The sequence below is a fragment of the Balearica regulorum genome, chromosome 2 (assembly GCF_011004875.1).
Source record: "Balearica regulorum gibbericeps isolate bBalReg1 chromosome 2, bBalReg1.pri, whole genome shotgun sequence".
Lineage (NCBI taxonomy): Eukaryota > Metazoa > Chordata > Aves > Gruiformes > Gruidae > Balearica > Balearica regulorum.
The window spans coordinates 27,859,571-27,884,470 of record NC_046185.1 but is presented as its reverse complement, the minus strand read 5'-3'; the positions used below and the strand labels follow the sequence as shown (position 1 = coordinate 27,884,470).

Here is a 24,900-nt window from a genome sequence, read left to right as displayed (position 1 = left end):
TCTAGTTCTCCGGTGCAGTGTGCGGCAGATGTGAGCACAGCATTTCCTAAGGCTGTAGCCTGTGCTGTACCTGATCTGTAGATTAATGGAGTTCAGCAAGCCCAGTTGTTAATCTCCCGCTTTTCAGGAACATGATATGTATATTTATTTATACTCACACTGATGCTTATGAATGTATAAGCAAATGTGAAGGGTACAAAAGGAAACCATTAAAGTAGAAATAAAAATGAGACTCGTGGGAACTCTGATTCCTAATTAGAAACACTGTACATCTATTATAATTTTAGCTCACAGAGGTTAATAGAAAATGAGATCAAAGGCAGCATGTGTTTACCAATGGTAGATCATGCCAAGCTAAGCTTCTTTGATGTGCTAAGAGATCTGAATAGGAAATGCGGATCTCATCTATCTGAACTTCAGGAAAACATTTAATGTGCTGCCACTTGGGACCGTATCTGTTACATGAATGATAAAGGAACTCATAAAAGAACTATAAAAGTGCATGATGTTTGGAACGGGGCAGATGGCAATCTGATTCTGTTGAAAGGAAAATTACTGTGCTGGAAGGAGGTTAGTAGTAGAGTTCCTCATGCATTTGTGGTGGGTTTAGTCATCTTCTGTAACAGTACAGAAACTCTTCCTCCTCCCCAAGCCCATAGAGTTCTGAGGGATTTTTTTACCAGATGCTCCAGGGCCACTCAGCAAACAAATGAAACGCACCCTGGACCCTGAGCTGCATCACCCAGCCAGTGGGAGTCCAGGTCGCAAGCCCCTTCCCTTGGTCCCAGGGAAATCCTCAACCTGGGCTGCAAACGTTTGCTCCAGCGAGGGCTTCAGTACCCAGCGAGTGCAGGGATGGTGATGCCTCCCACTTTCCTCAAGCATGGACAATTTCAGAAGAGTTCCATAGGACCACACAAACACCACAAACCTTCTGGACTCCAGTCCAATTGATAGCACTGCCAGGTCATCGTTCAACTGGTAAAGAAACTAGGTTCCTGTGTTGGGTGGAAGCAAATAATGAACACAGGAAGATAGCTTTAGTTCATAACCTTTAAAAGTTATTTTTAATTGAAATTGCAGATGTGACAAAGCAGAAGACTGCAATATCATTCAGGAGGAACTAGAGGACCTTAGGGCATGGAGTGACAGCAGTGTGATGAGATCCCATCAAATATGTTGTAAGACCATGCCTTTGGACCTACAATGAGATTTGTACTACAAACTGGGAGTTCGTCATTTGGGGAGATGGTGGATGAGGGATTTATTTTCAAAGCAGCAAAGGTACCTAGAAAGTACTTCTAGCAAAGAAGAGGAAACATATAATGTCATTTTCTTTCTGAGCTCTTTCTGGAAGGTGGCATAAAACCTTTATCTCTTGCTTTGAAAAAGAGCAGCAAATGTGAACCATTGCAGAGAAGGCAGACACGATGAGGGAACTGACAGCTTCTCTTAATGAGAGAAACACTAAAGAGTTTAACTTAGTCTAGCAAAATCAAGGCTGAAAGAAGAAGCAATTATTCTCTGTAAAGCTATCAAGACCAAACCTCAGGGAATGAAAAAGACTTCTTAGCTGACACAGCAAGACATGGGAATAAACTGGCCATGAATATGCTTAGGCTGGAAAATAGGAAAAAAACCCAACTATTAGGGAGCAGGGTTGTTTCTTAGTAGAGGCAAATAAAAGTGTATGCAATTTTTGGACAGCAGCTAATCAGCATATGGAAGAGCCGCCTTGAATGTTGCCATCCTGCAGCAGGAGAAAGAAACCATAAGAAGCCATAAGGCATTTCTAATTTGCAGCTGGACGTACAGAAGCCCGAAGAATACCAAACTGCATGGCAGAAAGTAAAACCACCTCTTCTCCCCTCAATGGGAGAGACTGCTCTCAAAGCACAGGTTTTTAGCACTGGGATTAAGAGCCCAGTCCTACATCAGAGCAAGCTGATGCTTCTTTGCTCTGGAGTTTTATGTGAAACTGGAATCTAATCTATCTAGCCCCTGTAGACCCACCTGCTGCTGCCTCTAAAAACAGGGAGCAAAAGGAATGGCAACAAGGAGAGCAACAAGCCCACGATAGGTAACTTCAATCAACATTCAGATCCACAGCTGAAGCTGAACCGCAATAGCAGAGGCTTGGTTATAAATCCTCTGCTCTGGAAAAAATGCAGGACCTTATAGAAAAGCTTACATACAGTTTTGCTATGAATTATTGAGACTCCAGGTAAGACATGCATGCATTTTGAAGGTGAAAAGACCTCTGGACATGACCACAATGACAGCCCTTGCTCTCCCTGCCCGCCAATCCAGGTGCCTGCAGACCTGAACTTTGGTTTGTGCATGTATCCATCTGTGAAGCATCCTCTGCTTAACAGAGTGGTCGGACCATTGCTCAGCGGGGTGCCCTTTGGTTCGTGCTGCCTTCGCTCTGGCCGATGACAAGGTCTTACACCTTCTGCTTAATTTCCAGGCTACAAAACATCACAAGATTTGTGCAGACCACAAGATGGCACAACTGTAGTATCTATATAGAACCAGATAAGGTAGCCTGGCATGAACGGATTAAAAATAAAAATGAACATGATATTTAATATCAAGTAGAGATGGTGGGAGCAAAAAATACCCTATTCTGGTGTAAAAGTTCTTATTTCTAATTGAAGAACAGTGTTCTCTGAGCCTACAAACAACAGACAATTCTGAAATCTTTTATTTTCAATAATCAACTGCTTATATTTCATTTACATTTCAAAGCAGAAAGGACTTTTGAACAAGGAAACCAATTTTGTCTGAGGTATAATAGAATCCTGTGATTTTAGATTGTTTTCAGTTGAATGTTACAATGATTATAGAATAGCATTTTAGTGATTTTTTTTTTTAAGCTGGAAAATTCTTTTAACACCAAGAAATTCTCTCTGTCCTACAGACAATTCCACTTGCAACCACTTTCAATTTTTGAATAGCAAAAGAGTTTGAGAACAATCCCTAATTAGATGTCAGATACCAATGACCTTTTGAAAATAGTCTTTTTATGGTACAGTCCACAAGGCAATTAATGCACTCCATGAGACAATAATGTCAGCAATATAGATTTAGGGGGTTCAGATTCACTGCTCCAAATGACGCAGGAAATATTATGGAAAGTTAACCCAATCATTACTCTGGCAGCGTATCACAAGGAACTGGACTGTATAAGTTCATTGTCTTCAGGATATTTGCTTTTATTATCCCCTATGACAGAGGAGATGATTTGTGGTAAAGAGAAGCAGATATATTTTGAGGACTATGCAGGGACGTGGAATTTCATTATGTTTATGTTGTGGTGTTTTTTTAACAAAAATGATGTGATTTGCATCATTCACCAGTGAGTTTTGCCATTTGTCCTGCAGCTGTTCAGCGTCTAGCATAACAGGATGATAATCCATGATTAAGATTTCTAGGAGTGTCTGGAATAAAAATATTAACTCTCTATCCATTTATGTACTGCCATATTTGTCAATAATTGTCACAAATGCCAGGAATTTGGAAAGGTTCCATTATGGCAGAATAATCAAAATCTAAATATAAATTCATCTAAATACTGATATACGTCCATCAGAAATATCTATATCTAGTCATCTAATCTATATCCAAAGGGGAGGAAAACAATAACTTTATTAGTCAGGTCCTCTTGTAGTAAATCAGAATTCTTGATTAGCATCCAGATGAAAAACTGGCCTTTCCAAATTTGCTACATTTCATCCAGACAAATTGTTCTCTGACTTGGACAATGAGGAGACTCATGAAAGCCTGCATTTTTAAAAATGAGATTTGAAACTTTAATTAGCAAGTTTTTAATTTAGGTTGACAGTCTTCCTTATTTTAACTGGGAAATGCCTGTGACCGTTCTTGCTATGCCTGGTATAATATTTATAAGGAATGTCCTAGTAAGTAAGAATTTAAGTCACTGACATTCACTAATAGTCATGGATATGATTGTCAAAACGACCTGAGGGATTTGAATACGTAATGTTCTTCCCCTGCTAGTTCTTCCCATACTTCTGTTGTTATCATCCGCTGCAATATTGTACCTACCTCGGGGCTCAGTCCTCCAAACACGGAATGCAGTTCCAGGAAGCCCATAATGATGGCGAGGGCTGAACCTTCAGGTTAAAATCTTTCCCGGGGAAGGAATGCACACTTAGAGCTCTGTAGGAAAAGAAAAGGAAGGAAAAGGAAGAAGAAGAGGAGAAAAAGAAAAGGAGATAAGAAATGTCTATTGATTCCTACAGCTCTCATGGTAACTGAAATGAAAGGAGTCAACTTCTAATCCCCTACTGTTAGATGCTCTACTCACACCAGCAGCATTGCTTCAGGGAGCTCTCTAGAACTCAACAGACTGACACCAAGGAAAACAATTATTCTTTTGTTGTATAACTCAGCACAGAAACAGACCAAAAAAGTATAAACTGTTTATTTTTTAGGTAATAAAAAGGGTAATAAAAAGTCTTTAAAATTTCACAGAGACAATACTTATCCCATGTAGAAAACGCAGTCTTGCAATTCCCATTATTTTGATGTGATTTGTACAATCAGTCCCTCAATGCTAAAAATGCCTCTCCATGAAACACATACAAAGTTCCTGTTGTTTTATTGCATCCTTTGATGATTAAGTTTGTGTATTGTGGCCTTTCTAAAGAACACTCTTCATAAAGTCTTGTTTACAGTTCCCTGTTAGTATTGCAGTGAGGGACCACATTTTTGAGATCATATGCATATCCGTAGAAGTTTGTTTTCCTGTCCCTATTGTATTGTTATATGCACTGATGCGGTCCCCCCCGAGCCTTCTGTTCTCCCAGCTGAACAGTCCCAGCTCTCCCAGCCTCTCCAGGCCAGCTGGAGGCCAGTCACTACATAACATCGTCATTAATCCCAAAGATGATGGGACAGGATGTACCCTCAGCAAATTTGCAGGCAATTCATGGATCCAGTGGCTCCTAGGCAGAGCACTGCTACTAAATTATTTCTCTAGGAGCCTACAGAAAGTCTGCAATATGGCCAGGAATTTAATCTACTTGTCTTGGGGTTGGGCTTAGCATCGTGGCGTTGAACCAGCCTTCAGAGGCCTGACTCCAGGATAAAGACAGCATCAGTGGGATGCATTTGTCCAAATCAATTACTGTTATTCTCAATCTCAAATCCCACCTATAAGTAGAACTTCTCTGGGAATATTTTATGTAGAATTTCTCCAAAGTTGCACAATATTCAGAAGCAGGCGGAAACTTTGACATTCATTATTGGAAATTATCTCAATTTCTAGTACAGAGTTGCATTTGGATAGAAAAATCTCCAAAGCTGCACTCTGGATTGAAATAAATGTTTCTGTTTGGGTTCTGTCATTTAGCAGAACTGATTTTTTTATTTCAAGTAGACACCTATTAATTATATTAATTATTAACCTATTAATTGTATTAATTATTGGTAAAAATCAATAACAGAGAAAATCACATCCTACTTCTCTCCCTCCTTTTTTTGCATTTTGTTGCATTACTCCCCTTAGCCTAGGATTGAACATGGTAACAGCTGGGGAGCAAACAGGGTGCTCATCACTGAATGCTCTGGCAATTTAAAGTAGCTAGAGATTTTTTTGAAGTAATATGATTCCACATCTGCTTTTTCTGCAAGAATTCAGCCCCCCAAAAAAAATCCTCTGAAAGCAAAACAGAATATCAGCTACATTTGTACGAGTATGATCACAAACATCAGTCAAAAAGACCTTGAAGAGCCCTTGGCTTTCCTTCAGGTGAGAAGTACTGGTAGATGTGCCACCAGGCTGTGAGCATTGCCCACCTCAGGGGTTGCCCACAGCCTCTGAGCTCTCAGCATGGCCGTAAGTGATGAAATCACTGAGCTGGAATAAGCCAGGTGGCCATTTCTGACAGCAGAATTCCAACAACTGCCGGGGGTTTTCAAGCTGAAAAGCAAAGAAGAAAGCTGTCATTGTCACATCAGGTATGACTTCACGGGGAATGTGTACCTCAGGAGCAGTGACAGCCTGGGACAGGTAGAGAGAAAATTCTTCATTTCGCAAAACCATTGGATTAATACAATTTTTCTAAAAAAATTTCAAATTTTCTCAATTCCAGCTATAGAAATGAATTTGAAATACTCTTCTCGGATCCATGACCCTGTTATTGGATTCACGTAACTAAAACCCTGTTGCATATGAAGGATGATGACCTGCACCTAGGAAAGTATTTGGGCACCTTAAGCAGAGCTTAGGCACCAAAGCTTTGCCAAAGCCCAAAACCATGACTCCATGTCATAGGTCTCAGACACTCTCCCAGATTGCTGTGCTATTACATGTATATAGGTGCTTACTTCTGGCCCAGCTGTGAGGCAGAAAGCCTTCGGCCTTTTTCTCAGTGGCAGTGCTCAAACACTTTTGAATTCAGAACTCATGGGTTAGCATTGGTGGGAGGGTACATAGGCACGGAAGAAGAAGGAAACAGTAATTATTTACACACCCCAACAAGCCTCAAGCACTTGAATAAATTAACCAGGCTCCTAAAATTACTCTGTAGTCAATGGCCTCTTCAGAGCCAGGCTAGACCAGGACCCTAAAGACTGGACTTAGCCCTTTGGTGGAACCTCACTCCCTTCTTCAGCTGTATGGAAAACTGTCCTCCCAGGATTGAGAAATAATTAGCCACTAAGGCTTTGCAGTACAAACAACCTCATGATCCCCCTTCTGAAGGGGAAGGAGCTGGGGTGTATGGACTCCTCAGGACCATTGCTTATATCTGAGTCTGACTGGTACTGTGAACTGGACCTCTTTGGGTTTGGATTAAATATAAAATTATTTTTAGCTGCAGACTAACGATAGTGGTTTCCTTCTTCCTTTTTTTCTGGGAACGTTGCAAATACAAAAATGAAAATTCTTCTCTTTTACTGTGCTGTTGTGTTGCTATGCTTCTGATTCTCTGTCATGTTTTTGATCTTTTTCTTTGTTCCTTTTCTTAGATCTTATAAGTAAATATCTGATTTAGCCATCCAGCCACACAGCAGGCTTTTTCTCAACATGAGACATAGTCTCTGCTGGATGCCCCATTACAGTCATTTTTATTACATTGCTTGCTTCCAAATGTTCCTGCAGGGCTGGTCATAAACAGAATGTGCACAGGAGAGTCTATGCGGTATATTAATTATCATCACACATCTTCTGCATTTCATAGGTCCCTAAAAAGTTGTCCTAAAATCCACAAAACTGCCTGGCTCTACATGAAAGATCATGTAAAAAAAAAAAAAAGTGTGTTATATCTTGCAGGGAACAACCGATATTCCATGTACAGTGACGTGCATATAGTTTACTTGCTTAGGCACTTGTCATGCACCACTGTGCATTACTGACCCAGAACTGTTCCATCTTTACTATGTTTATCTTTATAATGATACTTTTCCATCCCTGGAGTGTCATGTGTCTCCTACAGACAGAAAGGAGGCTGGTAAAGAGAGACTGAGGTTCATAGCTGCTGGTCTAAAGTCTGACTGAGATCCCAGGCCTAGCATGTCCCACCCGGGGGGAAGAGTATGTCAAAGGCACCAAACTATTAAGAAAAATTAGGCTTGGGAACATACATGAAAACTGGATTGAACAAGTAGGTCTTCAGTGATTTTTCCCAAATATTTAAAGGAAGAGCACGCAAATAAACAAAAAGAACAAGATCATGTTCTAATGCAAGCTGTGTGGTTTCCTCCTGCAGGAGCTCTTACCAACACGGCAACCAGCATCTCCCGGAATTCCTCATGTGTAATTATGGCTTTTCCTTACGTTTCTTTTCCTGGTGATTAAGAAAAGACCTCCAATACACGCAGGCTGTGTCCAGGTTCACCTGCTGGTGTACATCCCACATCCCCGTTGTCTGTGCTGGATGGCCATTGGAGCAGACTGTGTCTCCAGTGCAACCTATGTCTGGGTTTCCTTTCCACCAGAGTGGAGGGGAAGACGGAGGGGAGCAAGGGGCTTGGGAACAGAATCAGGTCTTGCCCCAGGAGGGATCAGGATGAGGGTGAAGTGAGCTCCCAGAGCTGGAACTTTGAGGTGGTTTTCATCCCATGAACTAGACGTAGCCACGTACTCCCCGTGTGGGTGGTTGACCTAACGCTTTTCCAGGCACACCATCACTCCTTTTGGGTTTTAGTACATCTATCCTTGCTGGCACTGGTGCAGATACCATATGGAAGGGGATTCACTTTACCATCCTCACGATCCCATTGATAGAAACACAGAGCTGCAAAGATACTGGCTCCTTATTTGGGTCAGACTAGTCCATGTGCAAGACACAAAAGGAAAAGAAAGTTGGCCTCTAGCGTCCTCCGTTACTGCTTGTAAAGCAAGCCATGGCCACACACATGCTAACCCTGAAATTTCTCTGTTGTTACAGCTTGCAATCAAGAAAAGTCACAAGGGATCTATTACAGGGGGCAGCGCTTTAGTACTCAAACTGGAGGATGTTTTGGGGTTGGCCTACCGAGCACCAGACCAGATGTTCAAATTGAGACAAAACTACATGTTCTGAGAGCTGAAGAGATATCTTCTTATGCTAACTCAACTCTTTTGATAGGTACCAATCCACTCCTGTGGGCAAAAAAGGACCATAAAGCAGATCCTTTTCCTTAGCCAAGGGCAAATAGTACTTTTCACTACAGACCCGTGAGGTACCCGAGCGTGCAAGCTGTCCTGCTGGAAGGGCTGTATTTTGACATATGCATTATATAGTGCTTATCCTGTCATTTAGAGGCAACACACATAGCTAACCAGCATGGAGTGATTTAGAAATTTGATTAGACAGTTAGGCATCTTGCATTTCCTCAGTAGAAAGGAAGCTTTGCTGTCTATCTGTCTGAGCACTGATGGCTCTTGTTGCACAGCCCACGGCACAGTAAGTGTAAGGTAGCTGTTGCTGACAGTTTTCATTTGCTTGTTTTTCCCAGATAAAAGGGCAAAATCATTAAATACTGGCTGACCACTTCATTTCACATGAGCGAAGATGTTGGTACAGTAGGCTAGTTTCTAAATAGAAGTTTAATGATGTGACAACACGGCAAGAAAAAGAGCAGGCAGTTTTCAGCTTTACCTTCATCCACACATGGAACAACTTTATTTCTTGTAATAGATGATGAGCAGCACAGGTCTGTGGCTGCAGAAGTGAGCGCGTCACTGAGTGCTGACCTCTGGGTATTTCACAAAGCCATCATCTTCTCATGAAGGCAGCAAGTACCATACCTGTACTCCCACATCACAGGGAACCATGCAGCCGTGATCGCCTCTCCTCCGCCTCGCAGCCTCTTGCTCAGAGACAGAGGGAAATATTCAGAGCTTTCACCCTGCTTGTATTGTTAAAATTGAGATATTATCTTAGTTAATTTTAAAGTGGTATAAAAAAGTATCACCAGTAAGTTACACTCATATTCTCTACTCACAGATTTGTTTGCTCATCTGAACCTGCAAACTAGTCTCTGAAAATGATCACTTAAAGAGTACTTTCCCATTTCTATGTCATGCAAAGGTGACTTGTAAATAAGTTTAATAATGGAAATAATGCTTCCTAATATAATAAAAGGCCTATGAGTTGGTTTTGCTTCTTACATTTTAATTTTTGCCCTAAAAATATCAGGATTACACAATTTTTTTCTTAATGTTTTTAAAGGAAGATTTCTGTAGACAAAATATTCACAGTGAATGTCACAGTGAATCCAAAGGGAAAGATACTGGTTCTTCAAAAAAAGTGTTTTCAATCTGACACAGTAATTGGTCAGTAAAGTTAAATATGTAAATTATTATTGTTGTTGTTGTTGTTATAACAGTTAAGAAAAAAAAGTCCCTCTACAGTCTAAAGAAGCTTTTGCTTATCTCCACTCACCGTCCTGACTTTTGCGACAACCTTTGGACTTTTTTCTTCTTTTCTCTCTCTGGAAAGAAATAGATTTCCATACTTCCATCATAACAATCAGATTAAATAAAAGCCTTTCAGTATTATTAAAAAGCAAAAATAGCCTGAAATGATTTTTTCCATCTCTTTTTCAAGCCATCTTTAGGAAGTGAGATAAAAATTTCTCACCCTGTGAAATGCCTTGTCTTTCCTTTTGGACAGTTCTCTCTCTCTCAGGTTTTCTTTTGAAACGTGGAAAGGGAGGTGGAAGAAGCAGGAGGACCCCCACACAGCAAGTCACACCACGGCTGAGGCTTTTCATACAGGAAGGTGTTTTAAAGTAAAATCTTCACTCTAACATTTGTTATGAAGCATAATATCATCTGCGGTAATATATAATAATATGGTACATAATGTATAATATATATTACTGTAATATGCCATGTATAATTGCAATGCCATTCAATGGTGGTGCGCGGTGGGAGCACAAAGCCCCCGTTATGCCATGGCCATGAATAACCCCTTGGCATGTATAACACGGGGGGGGGGGGGGGATTTCCCTCAGAACTGCTCTCCCCCTCACCCCGACATCACCCTCCTCACCCGCCCTCACCCCTCAGAGCCCGCTCTCCCCGCTTGCTCCCCTCCAGAAACACCAGCACTCCCAGGTCCCCGCAGCCCCTGATTTTTGGCCAGGCCGCTTTGAGGGGTACATTATATTCAAGGAGCTTCTTTTCAAGCCTGAGCGCTTTTGCAGAGCGCAGCAGCTTATCGTGCTGTCTGCATCAGCCATGTGAGAGTACAGTTACGGCCCGTCAGCCCCCCGCACTGCCGAGGCTTCGAAGCGGGTTCAGCCTGGGGTCTGGCGGTTCGGGGAAGATCTCCCCCGAGTGGCCGTGTTGAAGGGGAAACCAGCCAAAACGATGATGAAAACCTGACCTGACAAAGACTGGCTGCAAGACCCAAGTTTCTCTCACGGAGAGAAAGCAAGTCTAGCCACGAACACACTTTAAAGATGCAGCGAGGCGGCTGCAGAGCGGAATGGGACAAACTCCTCCCCGTACCCTCGCGGGTGAGAAGAAGCAATTAGCAGCCTCTTCTCCAGCATCTTTTGGGGTGGTTTTTCAGCAACAGGCGAGGCGGGGCGTGCGGATCGGCCCCCCCAGGCAAAGCAACCATCCCCGGGGGCCGGGGGGAGGCGACGGGGCCGGGGGGGGGGGGGGGGGGGGGCGGGCGGTCCGCTCCCCCGCCCCAGCCCCGCCACCACCCCCCGGCTTCTCCGCCGCTCCGGGCGGTGTCGGCGGCTGCGGCGGGCGGATGGCGGCGGAGCTGGGAGCGGGGCTGCGCATCTTCCGCGATGTGAGTACGCGGCATCCTTGACATGAACGTCTCCCACCAGCACAGGCAGCAATTGCAAGCGGTTGGGGGTGGGGGGTGTATTTTTTTCTGTTTTGCCTTTTTCTCTCTTTTTTTTCCTTTTTTTCTTTTTTCTTTTTTCCTTTTCTTTTTTCTTTTTCTTCTTCTTTTATTTCTTTTTTTTTCTTTTCTTTTTCTTTTTTTTTTTTTTTCTGGAGCCGTGATTTCGTCCCTGGAGTGGAAGGGGGTGAAGCTCAGTGAGGCTGTGGGTCTTTCCTTTTCCCTTTCCTTTTCCTTTTCCCCTTCCCTTTCCCTTTCCCTTTCCCATGTGGATGCCCCGTCCCTGGAAGTGTTCAAGGCCAGGTTGGATGAAGCTTTGGGCAACCTGGTCTAGTGGAGGGTGTCCCTGCCTGCAGCAGGGGGGTTGGAACTGGGTGATCTTTGAGGTCCCTTCCAACCCAAACCATTCTATGATTCTATGATTCCCTTTCCCCTTCCCTTTTCCCTTCCCCTTCCTTTTCGCTTCTTTCTTCCCTCCTCTCTTCCCTTTCCCTTCCCCCTTACCTTCCCCCTTCCCTTCCCCTTCCTCTTCCCAATTTTTACATATTTTTACCATTTAAAATGATAATGAGGGGAACAAGTTTGCTTCCAATGATGTGCATGTATGAGGAGAGCAGGTTAGCAGTTGGGAATGGTTAGGAAAGGTGCTGAGTGAAAACGCTGTCACTTTTCAAAAGGCGTTGCTTGGATTTTTATTATTTTATTTTTTCCAGGCTTTTCACTGAAGAGTTTCTCACCCTGCAGAAGTTTTTTCCCAAAGTGTGCAGGCTCCCTCCCATGCCATTAGACCCTGATGGATTTGAGGTGCCCAGGGTTGATGTGCAGAGCAACCCTGATCCCTTCAGCTCTTTGAGGGGGAGCCTGGCACGGTGCCCTCCTGTGCACCTGGCCATCCTACCCCTCAGGGGTGCTGTGCTAGACCATAACCAAGGGGCCAGCATCTCACAAGATGCAGCTGTAAAGTTTTTTGTATAACTTGCCCAGCACAGAGCATTTCTTTGGTCCAAGGCAAGTCCTGATAAAAGGCAAACTCCCACCCAAAGATCTCCAAAGTATCCCCTGTCCTTAATGAGACGTACAAATCTTCAGACCAACTCTGATCTACTTCAGACCACCTCTTATATCTGGGTTAGTCCACAGTATCAGCTGGAAACGACATGTTCTGTATTGAAGGATCCTTTAGCTAGATGTTTTCTCTAATGTGCCCACATTAACTTCCCCAACCTTTTCCCTAAATTATTTCAAGCAGCCCCCAATCTGCTCATCTCCTGATTTCTCTAGCCTCCATGAGAAATCATTTAAATTCAACTTTTTGTTGACAATGATTATTTTAATTCAAGTGTATAATGAAAATGCGGCTTTTTTTGGTCTTATAAATACTACTTGTAAGAGGAACAGGAGAATTACAGACATACATTAAAGACAGAAGAGAAACCTAAGTTGCCAGGAAAGAGGTAAAAAACATTGTAGCCAACTCCCCAGTTTAACTCAGCACACTGGTTTCGGAAACTGTACATGGTCAGAATATCTGATAAACTGAAAACTTTTGATTTCACCCAAAGTAGAAAAAAATAATTCAAATGAAAATATATTTGTTTAATTTTCAGCAATTTCTTAAACCAGTGTCAGGCTCATATTTATAGAAAAGCAGATGCCTTTCACAAATCTAGTGAAGAGGAGGGAGGGAGGCTGCTGCTGTACTTCTACTCTTACATCTAGTGGAAAACCTTACGTTCAAACCTAGTCTCTGCCTGCTTCAAAGCAGGGATTGGACCCTGGGGGCTTTTCCTCCTGTGAGAGCACCCTCATGTCCTTGGGGGTGTGCAGCTCTGTGATTAGCCCTCAGTGAAGTACCTCCACCTGTATAAACGCTTAACTGTAAATTAGACCAGGCAGCAAGAGACTGGCTGCAAGGCTGTGCAGAAAGGGCAGGCACTGAGGTCCTGGTCCCACCAGGAAGGAGGTAGACAGAGACCTAATGAGAGTGAGACCTCATTTCTAATGTAACCTCCTCCTTGGTTTTGTGTCAAAGTCCCTATCGGGTGTCCAAAGGAGCCTAATATTTCCTTAAGGTACGTGGGGTTTTTTAATTAATTAATCAAAGAATTAAATCCTAAGTAATAAATTAATAAATACATTAAAATTAATTTAAAAAGAAAAAAAAGAAAAATTACTTATACAGAAACTTTTGCCACCCTTGACCCATGTTTGTGGGACACTTCTAGTTGATTGAAAATCCGCTACTACAGCTGTCTCAGTCCTATACATACATCCATAAGCCAAGCCTGAGCATCCAGCGCTCTTGCTCGCATAGAAGTCTTGCAGAAGGTGTGGGCTGCGTCACCTGGTGTGGCTGTAACACCAGCGTGGCTCTGCATGGGCCTTTGTTACTCATGGCACAAATCATTGGTCACCTGTTCATATTGCTTGGGTCCGTGCTGGGCATATTTATCACCTCGCTGAAGCACACCTTGCTCTGTCCCATCAGACCTGCTTGTGCACATGCCCACGGCGTGCAGCTCAGCCCAGGCACCCGCGAGGTGAGGAGCAGGGTTTCGGCGCTGGCCCCTTTGGTGTGCATCTGCTTGGGGGTACCCGCTGTTCCCTTTTATTGGGTGTAACTGGGCAGAAGGACGCCATTAGATCCCAGGGCGTCGTGTTCCTCCACCCTCCCTGTATTTCACAAATCTCTCCACTTCCAGCTGAAAATCTGCAAAACCTTTCACCACGCTGGCTTTGCCATCTGTTAACACAGAGTTACTAACTCCAGAGCAGCGCCAAGTCCTGCAGGCAGCATGGAGGGGGGTACCTTGACAAGCAGACTGACTTTCCTTCAGGTGACACAAGAAGGAAACAAGGCTGCTTGCCAGTGAGATAGGAGAAAGACCAACAACAGTTCCCTGAAAAATCCAGCCAAACCTGCAACGAATCTAAAACTGTATTTTACCTGTAAAGGGCTGTTTTTATTTTATTCTAATAATGCTTTTAATGATCTTTCCTTTGCTCTGCATTTAGTCTTTAGTTCTTGTTAGGAGAAAATTTCCAGTTTAAGAGTAAAAATTTAAAACCCCTAAAGTTTCCAATCCTCAAACTGAAAATTGAGTTGCAATATATGAATTTTTTTTGATATATAGGGGGGAAAGATGTCATCTTACTGAGTTCATTTCATACTTTAGGTGCTGTAAACTTGGTCCAATGAGAAGTTCAGCTTAGAGACCATCAGTGAAGTCCTGGATGTGGGTCACAATTCTATTAGTTCCCCTCCAACCCTACTCTACAGGATACAGTCACAAAAATGCTCTGACAGAGCTGGGCACCTGGATCCTTGGGTTTCTCATTTAGCTCTAGGGGCAGAGCAGTTACAGCATGTGCTGGTGAAGCTGTTTAACTACTTCTAGCAGTTTACCAAACCGGAGAACGTTTCCATTGCTGTCAGCTCTCAAAAATATATGTGCCCATTTTGAAACTCTTTACTGATATTCATAGCAGCAATAGAAACTATATTCGGAAGATTTGCTTTCTTCCCTTGCCTAAACTTGTTATGGCATTGCCTGATGACTCCAGTTGCAGTTCAGGCCAAGGTGGCAATGGGGACTATGTCCAGAAACGTAGCGGGGTGACAATGGATAGCAATTGCACGTATCTGAAGTGTCACGTGGTGACCCATGCCACAGCAAAACCACCTCATCTGGAGAGCAGGGAGCAAAGAAACTGGAGGAGACCCCCTCTGTTGCTTCTACTCCCTATCTCTGATCCCTTGTCCAAAGTGTGACTAATGTGGTGGTACCTGTCGTGGGACTCCGGCAGGGACAGGTGGGCATGCCGGCCTCTCACCAGCAGTAAGACAGGGCCAGTGCACCTGCATACAGTCCTGCATGGGTTGGTGCTGTGTCCCCTTCGCCGATGGAAGGGCTGGGCCTGGAAGGCTCTGCCACGTCTCCCCACGGGATGCACCCCCCAGGATCCTCTTCTCAGGCTTTGCAAAAGGAGTTACGGACTCTTGCCTGCATATCTAAATAGCTTCTCTCAGCAGGTGCCATTTACAGTGGGGAGAAAAGGTAGACCTGCACACCGTGAGGGTAAGCTGGGGTCACGTACAGTTTTCGTGGCAGAAGTATTGCAGGAAAGGTTCTACAGCAGGCACCCTCGTGCTGCCCTTGCCTTCCCAGATTATAAACCTCTATGCTTTCCCTCTCCCCTTTCCTCTGTATCTGGTTTCTACTTGCTGTCAGAGCAGTCCTCAAATTTGCTCCCACACATCTGATCTCACTGCCTCCTACACCCAGTCTGATCCCTTCATGTCACCCAATTCCTCTCCCGACTTATCCCTTTGCTTCTTCCACCCACACAAACCCTGAGCCTTCCTCACCATCTCAGACGCTCAGTGCATCCTCCCAGCCATCATCCTTGCTCTCTCCTTTAAACCACTTCTCTCAACCCCAAATCCAGTATCATGGTAGCCATATGGGCGCAGGTCTTGTGCCTAAACACCATCCTTATAAGCCATGCACCAACTAGAAAATAAAGCTGATTCATATTATGGACTTGGTTTTCAGTACACACAGCACAGGAGGAGTTAAAGAAAGCAATACTCTGAGGGAAGGATGGAGACCTTTCTATTTTATGCAGCCTTGTGAAAATATGATGCAGAGCTCAAACTATAAATGGCCACTAAATACAGCATTGTGTGCTATTAACCCACATTTAAAAAAAAAAAAAGTAATTCTGTTCTCTCTCTCTTTTTGTTTAGATATTAAGAAGAGCAGACAAGAATGGTAAGAGCTGTCACATATCTTCCCCCCTCCCTTTGGAAAAAAAAAAATCCATCATGAATTCACCATTTTATGTCTTGCTTTAAATATCTTAACAGGAAAACCAGCCATCCCTCATGTCATTTTATGTTTTCTACAGGTTCAATGCAATATATTTTGTTGTGCACTGATCTTCCCTGTGGGTTCTTTAAGGGCACATCTTGTGCTTTCACAATTTGGCATGTGTGTTTGATTTGCACTTTGGGTGCCATGTGGGTGTTTTCTTAGTGACATTATGTTCACAAGAACATCTGAAATACTTGTTAGTAGCTACATCTTATTACTTTTTAAAAACACCATAGGCTATATTCAGCAATCAGACTTGTTTCCTACATTTTGCAGTTATGTATTTGTTTGGCATGTCAGTAGGCAGAATAGAGCCTTGAATTCAACTCACATATTTATAATACAAAAGTAATGAGTTTTTTATTATGTTCTTAACCAAAAGTTTTGTCCTCGTGCTACTGACTGATTTTCCTTCCATGTATATTTTTTCCCTTATTTAAATTCAGTAAGTTGGAGCATAGTACTGTAAGGTTTCACAAATGCTCCCATTTTGGCTGCAGCACGTGAAGGTCCTTGCTGTAAGGACTGCAAGTGTAACCACTAGATTTTTTCCTGGTGCACATAGTCACGGACTTGAACTTGACTTTAACTCCATTTCCCATCTCAGAATTTCTGCACAATTTTGGACAAGTTACATTGTCCTTTTTGTGCCACATACCCCAGAAAAGAAATGAAGCCACTACCGTGTCCCTGCGTCACACAGAATGTGAGACTCAGTATGTTTGAGGCTATAAAGAGTTTCTGTAGCTCTGCAGTTACCATAATAGTATTTATGTTTAGATAACCAGAGTTAGAGCTTATGGGATGAGAAGGAAATACAAGCTTGCAATTATTTAGCACTGCAATACCAAAGTACGGGAAGAAGGGAGATGTGACTTCTTGCAGAAGCACCACAGCTCAGACAAGTTTAAACCTGACAAGTAGTTCCCAGTCAATCATCAGAAAAGAGGTATTGTGCAGGTTCGATAAAGTGTACTCTCAGGTATCTGAAGGCAAATGGATACCATTGAGGAAATCAGAGAGAATTACATTCAAGGAAGAACTATTGGACAGTAAGGGGCTACCATATGGTTTGATGGTATAACTGAGCCTCTTGAATAACCATTTCCTGTTGCTGAGAGGGCAATCCCACCCTCACAATCCACCTTTGGTTGTTATTCCTGCCCCAGCTCATGTGCAACAACTGGCACTTCCCACAAGACCATGGCAGGCTCCTTCAGAGAGCTCAGGACCCTCAAAATCCATCACTGTGAGAGGTTTTTGGTAGTGTTTTTGTTATCTCACTCAATCAGCTTGCCAGTGGCTTGCAAGGGCAGTGATGGTGCAAGTTGAAACCCAAGGCAAGGGCTGGGATGGGGAGGAGAAGCATCTTACCCTTCAGCAGTGCCTTTCCAGCTTAGCTGCATGCCACCCACAGCCAAGATCTGCTGGCATCCCCCGCAGACCTCCTCGTGGTGTTTGGAATAGCTGTTTACATGTCTACCCCGAAGACTGATGAGAGTTAGAGCACACAGTGCAGACCAGCGGTCATCATCCCCCTGGAGTCAAAAAGAGTCACTACAGCTTCATGTGCCTGCCCTGGACCTTGAACTCTTGTTCTGTCCCAGCCCTGGTGGATCCACAGCACTTCTTGCTGGGGTACCCCACAGCTTATTTATATGTTGCTATTAAAACAGGGGAAACAGCCTACATGATCAGTGACAAACTTGCTTGTTCCAGGACAATATGAAACCACATCAGCCTCAGAGCCTTTGGTCACTGGCATTCGTACCTACGTATGGATGCTTTACAACATATTATTGGGACTAAAGTAGTTAAGTTCAGTCACTTTAGTTCTATTAATTTAATTCGATGAACTTGAAATGGTTTCAGCTCTTATGTGCTTAATTGTGTTTGCTCAACCATCTGTTGCCCCTGGGACTTCCGCTTTGCTAATTCAGCACTGCACAGGCTCGTGCCACATTAATAGGGAGAAGATTTGTTTTAAGGCTGGGAAGTTCAGTACCTTCTCAGAAAGGTTATTGGATATGTGAACACTTACCTAACATGTTTACACTGTTGTCAACACAGATTATTGGCTTTTGTTAATGACTAGGATACACTTTCAGTGTCACCCTTCTGTGCTACAGGAAACCAAGTATTGGCTTACAGTAACAAATACTATGTTACTGTCCATGACACCGTCCTGTTAAGTTCTCCCATACACTTCTAACAGGATTGTCTCAGAGCTGCCGTATTCATTCCCTCTGTGAGATTAAAAGACTTGAAAAATATTTATCATCAAAACCTTACTAGATACTTGCTTGACGGCAAGAAAAAAACATCCAAAAAAGTGGTTCAAACTGATAAATAGGAGTGTTATAGGCGATAGTGTTCCTACTATGAATCTAGGGACTGTGGGAATTCAGGTTAGCCTTCCACAACACAGACAGACAACTATTCTTGCAAAGACAATATAAAATAAGAGATCAAAAGAGCAAAGAAATCCTGCTGAATTGCTGTTACTCAAAAATACAACAATGATTTATTCAGTTGGGTTTAAGTGAGAAACTCCTTTATCAAACAGTCATTCCCCTATTTGAAAGAAGCTGTACAAATGTTTCTTTTGGGGTGAAGGCTTCTTTCTTTTCCAGCCCAGGTACATATATTACCCTCTCGCTGTTACCCTCTCGCTTCTGGAAATACCAGCTGTGAGCAGCTTCCACAGGAGGATCAGCTTCATAAACTCTATCTATAGTTCTTACTTCATGGCTGAGCAGCTCCGCTCTATATGGAGCACATCCACACTCCTCCCGTAACCGAAAAGGGCATGTGATTTTCTTAGAGGGAGAACAAGGCATAGGGAAGGAATATCGCATTTCTAAGAAATATATGGTTCATAATATTGATAAAAGCAACAGAAAACCCTGAGGGGAAAAAAAAGCAATTTCATAAAGGTGAGATGTTGCACATATTGACCTTTTTGGAAAGGAGAAGTTTCAGGTTTGTATGTCAAAATGAAATTTTGGTCAGGTTTACTTTACAAAACTCCATGCATTCAAAGGAAAGCATGTGGATTTCATACAGATCTAATTTGGAAAACTTTCAGCTAAAAGGAAAGTTCTTCATTTATTTCATTCCTTTTGCTATTTAAAACAAAATCAAACCCATTAAATTCTTCTCAAAAGGTAAAATCTTGTCCCTATCCTGCAATAGAATGAGTAAAGAAATACAGGAAGCTAGAACTGCCAAATGCAGTCTTTCCTAATTAAGAAAATTTTTTACCTCTCTCATTTCACAGGCAATAGTGGTTGCCGCACACGTGTGTGACTGCAGCACCTATAGGTGCTTCTGTGCATGAGGCATTTCTTGTATCTTCTGATATGCTAAGAGGGTCGTGGGGCACACCATTAGCCTTGCAGTGATTTGCGATCAAGTGAAACGATATCAGTTGTCGGCAAAGGTCACCCAGGGGCCTCTCCCGATCATGCAGCTTTGACATGTGCCCGTTTAGTATAACCTCATGCTATAATTTCCTCCTGATAGCACAGGAATGGAAATTCAAATATAGTCTATGTTACAGAAATCCAATTACAAACGATGTGACTGTCAAAATAAAGAAAAAAGGTAATAATCTACTGAGAACGCAGGTCTCAATTTTGCGAGACTAATAGTCTTCCTTCAGCTGAGAGAAGGTGCTTCACCACTGATGGTTCAACACGGACCAGAGTACAGGATTACCACAAAATAACTGGAGAGCAGTACCCTGTCTTTGCCCGCACCAAGGTGGGGGGTCATTTCTCCTCCCGTCCTCCTGGGGAAGAAGGCGGCTGCTCTTCCCTTTTAGCTGAGTCTTTTACTTTATCATCTCCAGCTTTTTCTTGAGGGGAGCCTGGCTGCTGCAGATCTAATCTCTTATGATGGTGGAAACAAATTACTCTGACCCCAGTGGCTTGGCTGTGAGCTTGCCTGGCTGTGGGCTGCTGAGTGTATGCACCAGCACAACAGCCACCCTTGAAGGCATGAGCCTCCTCCCCTGCTTTGGGAACATGGCATGCCCTGGCATTTAACACTGCTCTTAGCGCTTTTCAGCGTGAGAACAGCCATCCAGTCAAACCTGCAGGGAGGAGGGAATGACCCCCAGCCACGTCCTCCAGAAGGACCTCTCAGATGTCTCCTCCACAGTTTTCAGACTGGTATTTGATTATGGCCTTGTTCCAAACTTACAGTTCCTGCCCCCAAACTCTCAGACCAGCTCCAAGCAGGAGCCCTAAAAAGGGCAGCTCTAATATGACAGGTTTAGAAAAGATGGTTTGTATATAGATGCTGTCATTGATTTGCAAATACAAGTCAGCTGTTCTGAAAAAGCACTGAGTATAAGCTATATCTTAAACATCCTTAAAGCTCCTAAGAGGACGATATTTGAAAACATCATAGGTAATATCTGCTACAGAAGCAGAGACTTTAAAAAAGAAAAAAAACCAAAAAAGCCTTAACCATAAGGAACACAGTAAACAGTACACTGCAGGCAGTCAAGAATGACTGCAACCAAATGAGGGAAAATTAAAAAAACTGAGTAAACAAAAGAAGACTAAAGCTCCAGAGATGGCCAAATCTGAATGTCAAACACCCAACACAGACCAACAACAAAATGTCATTAATGCCGGAACTAGCGCATTTATGTCGGGTTTCATTTTTTTCTCTGACATTTCAAACAATCACTCAATGAAAGCTCTTTTCCCCCCTAAAAATACATCTTTTGTAATGTCATTGATCTAGAATCTGTAAAATGAAAAATACAGTCAGATGAGACTAATCTTCTCATTCTGTCATATGTCTTCATACAGCACTTCTTGATGTCCATGATACAGAGCAGGGACATTACATTTTTAAATGTAGAATTCTAAACCTGTATAAAATAGCATGATAATACACGCAGTAGCAAAATTGTTGTTGATTGCAACAATCAGGGGATTTCAGCCTAAAATCATGTGAACATGTGAACAAGCCCAAAATAGGTGGGAATGGAAGCTATTGTGTTGTGCTTCAGCATTTTCTGACATCTCTGCGAGACATCCTGCTCCTCTACATCACCGTAACTTCCTTCACTGCCTGCAGACTCACCATTTGCCATTGTCTTCGGGCACATAGACTCCTAACATATACATGCCTTTGTTCATTATTTACTTGATATCTTTTAACTCACTAAAGTAATCTTTCAACTCAAAAAGAGAGTGTGTGTCGCTTTCCTTCATCAGATATGCTGTTTATTGAAGTCATAAGCAATCCTAAATGTGTCCTGGAGATTACTAGTGTTTCTGGAGCAGACTGGCTGGAGGATATCCCTTGGGTCTATTTTACACATAAAAACATCTTGTCAAGGTGAATTTTACTGAAATAAATGTAAGAATGCAATTCTAACCTGAAGGAAGGCTCCTCTAAAACACTGTGCAAATATATTTCATTTTATTGTTTATATTTTTGTCTGGCAGTCAGGAGTATTTTGGCTCCAAGGAGGACGGGCAACTGTGCCTGTTTTTGAAGAAACCCTGCTTTTGAAAGACGTCAAAGAAGATACACAAAAGCAAGCAAGGCTTGCAAAACAGCTTCTTTGAGATAACGTTGCCAAGGCAAATGCTGCTGAAGGTTGATTTGTCTGAGGGTTGCATGGCTTCAGAGAAGTTTGCCTTTCATGAATCATCCATCCCCTGTCGCTTTGGCAGTGACAGGGGTTGAAACATCTATAATAAAGGTTTCTGCTCAGCTGCCCTGAAGCATTTAAACCAGACAGTAAACCAGTATTTATCTGGGCACTCCGAGGGCAGTGAGGTGTGCCTCAGGGAGGCCGTGCTGAGGATACGTAATGCACCCTTTAAAATAAAAGCCATTCTTGACACTTCAAAAAAAACCTGGCTAGGCGAATGTGTCTTCAATTAAACAGCACAAGGAGCGCTTGTTAGGGGTTGCGTCTGAGCTTCATCTGAGCACTGAGGAAGCGCGGGGCAGCCTGGGCCACCGGTGGCTGAGTCCCCAGCTGCACTAGCAAAGCAGTTGCCCTTATACAAAATCAGAGAAATTCCCAGGAGAACCAGAGCTTTTTTCAGTAAACCTAACTTGTATGAAGCCTGTAAGTAACCAAACAGGTTCAAATCTCTTTGGGTTTTGCTAGCAACAAGCTCAGCAATGTGTCAGTCAATGTCAATAACATTCAAAATGTTATTGAGAATAAATAGCAATAAAGCAAAAGGCAATGTCTGCTCTTGGATGATAAAATTTAAAGAAAATAGATAAAATGCCCAATCTGGCTGTTGGCAGATCATTGATTTTCTGGATTGATGTAAAGCCAATGATCCCAAAGAACAGATATAAATGGACAGATGTTTCAGGTTTTGTGTCATACCCAGACTGTTCTGTGAGTAAACTCATAATATGTTATCTCAGAAAAGTTGCCAAAAATCACTAGTTTCTTGAGTATTTGTATAACTTGCATACAAATCACACTTCCCAGCAAAGTTCAAAGCTGCAGAGGTGGTTTGATTAAACAATTGATTGTATCTGTATGAGCCAAAGGAAGCATAGCCGTGAAAAGAAGCTCATTTCAACACACTCAGTATTTGATATTCCTTCTCTGTAACCAGTACCAAATGGAAGATGTATTTAGATTCTCAATTAGGTAATCATGGCAGTTCTGTCAAAGAAAATTGCCTACCTTCAACATAGTATTGTGCTGTCTTGGTTTTTAGCTCTTGTAGATCTTGACATTTTATTTTGATCATAATGATGATTATCTCCAGTTACAATCTGTCTTTTCATATTAAACATTTCAAAATGTTTTCGTTGGAGCAGACATTCAATTTGTCCAATTTTGAAACCTCTTGAAGATTACATATTTGAAGCCATATATTCAAGTCAAAGAAACTATGAAATATGAGCAAGTAAAAGAATGAGAAAACTCCTTAGCTCTACTCTTCAAATCTGCATGCTGTAGTACAGCATGTAGTTACAGGATTCAGATACTGCCTTTACAATAGTTTCTTAACCACTGCAAAATTAGGCCACAATATGTTGTAGATTTGTCTGCTGCTTAGGACATCTTAGTCTTATCCTCTACAGTTGTTTAGTGCCTTATGAATGACTCAGTATGTTACCAAAGGAAGAGAAAGAGTCATGTGAACTTAAATTTAGTGCTACCCAAAGCAGTGTTACAAAGTGCTAGGCTCTGAAAATATCCTCTATGCTTCATGCAAAGGGTCAGTTTAGATAAATTATTACTTAACTACTGTTTAACCATTCCAACTTCTAAGTTAAAGCAAAAGGTGGATCTTTTTTCTTTGGATTTTATTTGCTGATTATCAATCTTGCATTTCAAACTCACTCAGACACACTAGTCAATGAGGAACAAATTGCCATAACCGTTTTAATGGAGTTATGGATTTACCTCATCAAACCCATGCACTTCTGGAGTCATACCTGTACAGCAAGAAAAGAGGGCGCTTGTTCTTCAGGACAGAAGCAAATGTCAGCTGTTTTTGAGGAGTCCCTCATGAAATCTTGTGGACTTCTGTGGGGTCAGCTTTTCATTTACAAACTTCTTTCACTTTTTTAACATCCTACTGACAAGCATTGGTTGGTTTCTTGCATCACCTTCTATGCAATGTCATTCAAAGCCCCATCCAGGCTCTAGTTCATTTCAGCAAACAGAATTATCTTAGATTTCTTCTTTTAATTGATGCCGCCTTCTCAGCCTTGAATCATATACACAGGAACAAATTAGTTGTTCTGACTGTCATATCATAGAATGGTTTGGGTTGGAAGGGACCTCAAAGATCATCTAGTTCCAACCCCCCTACCATGGGCAGGGACACCCTCCACTAGACCAGGTTGCCCAAAGCCCCATCCAACCTGGCCTTAAACACTTCCAGGGATGGGGCATCCATAGCTTCTCTGGGCAACCTGTGCCAGTGCCTCACTGTTGTTTAAATAGCCTTTGCGATATGATTACAGGCCAGAGTTAACAGAGTATAATGCTGCTTGCATCTCGAAGTCCTACTTTCAAAACAGACAATAGCCTAAGTCTGCCTTTTCTGTCAGTGCAGCCACGGCCAATGTGGGCCTGTGGGTAGGACAGGCTGTCTAAATTGCAATACGTTTCTGACGTCACTTACGAAAAAAAAAAGTAAGCATGGAAAGTCTGCAGTATAGCACCTTCTCTGGGATTTTCAGACGTGTAAATGAAACGAGATACAAATATGATCCTTTCTTCAATGAAATGCTGTAGTATTTATTGGAATACCCTTTAGAAAGCATTGATGGTTGTGCAGAGTTTGTTCTGACAAAAGGAGGGTAAAGCTTCACTCTGAAGTGGCAACGTCCTGAAAATACCAGATGAATTAATCTCTGCTTAACACATTTCAGCACAAGGATTTTGCCTCATGTAGTCAAGGGCTTGCTATAATTAATGCTAAATTAAGAACCAGATGAAAGAGACTCCACTAAATAATGTAGTAGAGATTGTAATAAGGACTTACTCCTCTTGAATTAATGTATAACCCATTACTGTTCTTCTAAATGTTATCATATGGTACTACCCCTCCCTCTGAGTTCCATTAGTCCTGTAGACACTTCCTAACTGCATGAACACGTTATTGATGATGATCAGGACCCATGTGGTGATGACTGGTTTTGTCCCAAACAAATGAGAGCAGCAGAAGCTTAGAAGA

General features: G+C 42.4%; 1 protein-coding gene across 1 annotated transcript in view; it reads left to right on the top strand.

The window, feature by feature from the left end:
- The first annotated feature begins 11,155 nt into the window (after positions 1–11,155).
- The window catches only part of NECAB1 (N-terminal EF-hand calcium binding protein 1), a 67,262-nt gene continuing 53,517 nt past the window's right edge, over positions 11,156–24,900 (top strand). Inside the window, exons 1-2 of the mRNA XM_075743750.1 lie at positions 11,156–11,267; positions 16,075–16,099. Coding sequence (XP_075599865.1) covers positions 11,226–11,267; positions 16,075–16,099 — 67 coding nt within the window. The 5' untranslated portion in view covers positions 11,156–11,225. The remainder of the gene's footprint in view (positions 11,268–16,074; positions 16,100–24,900) is intronic.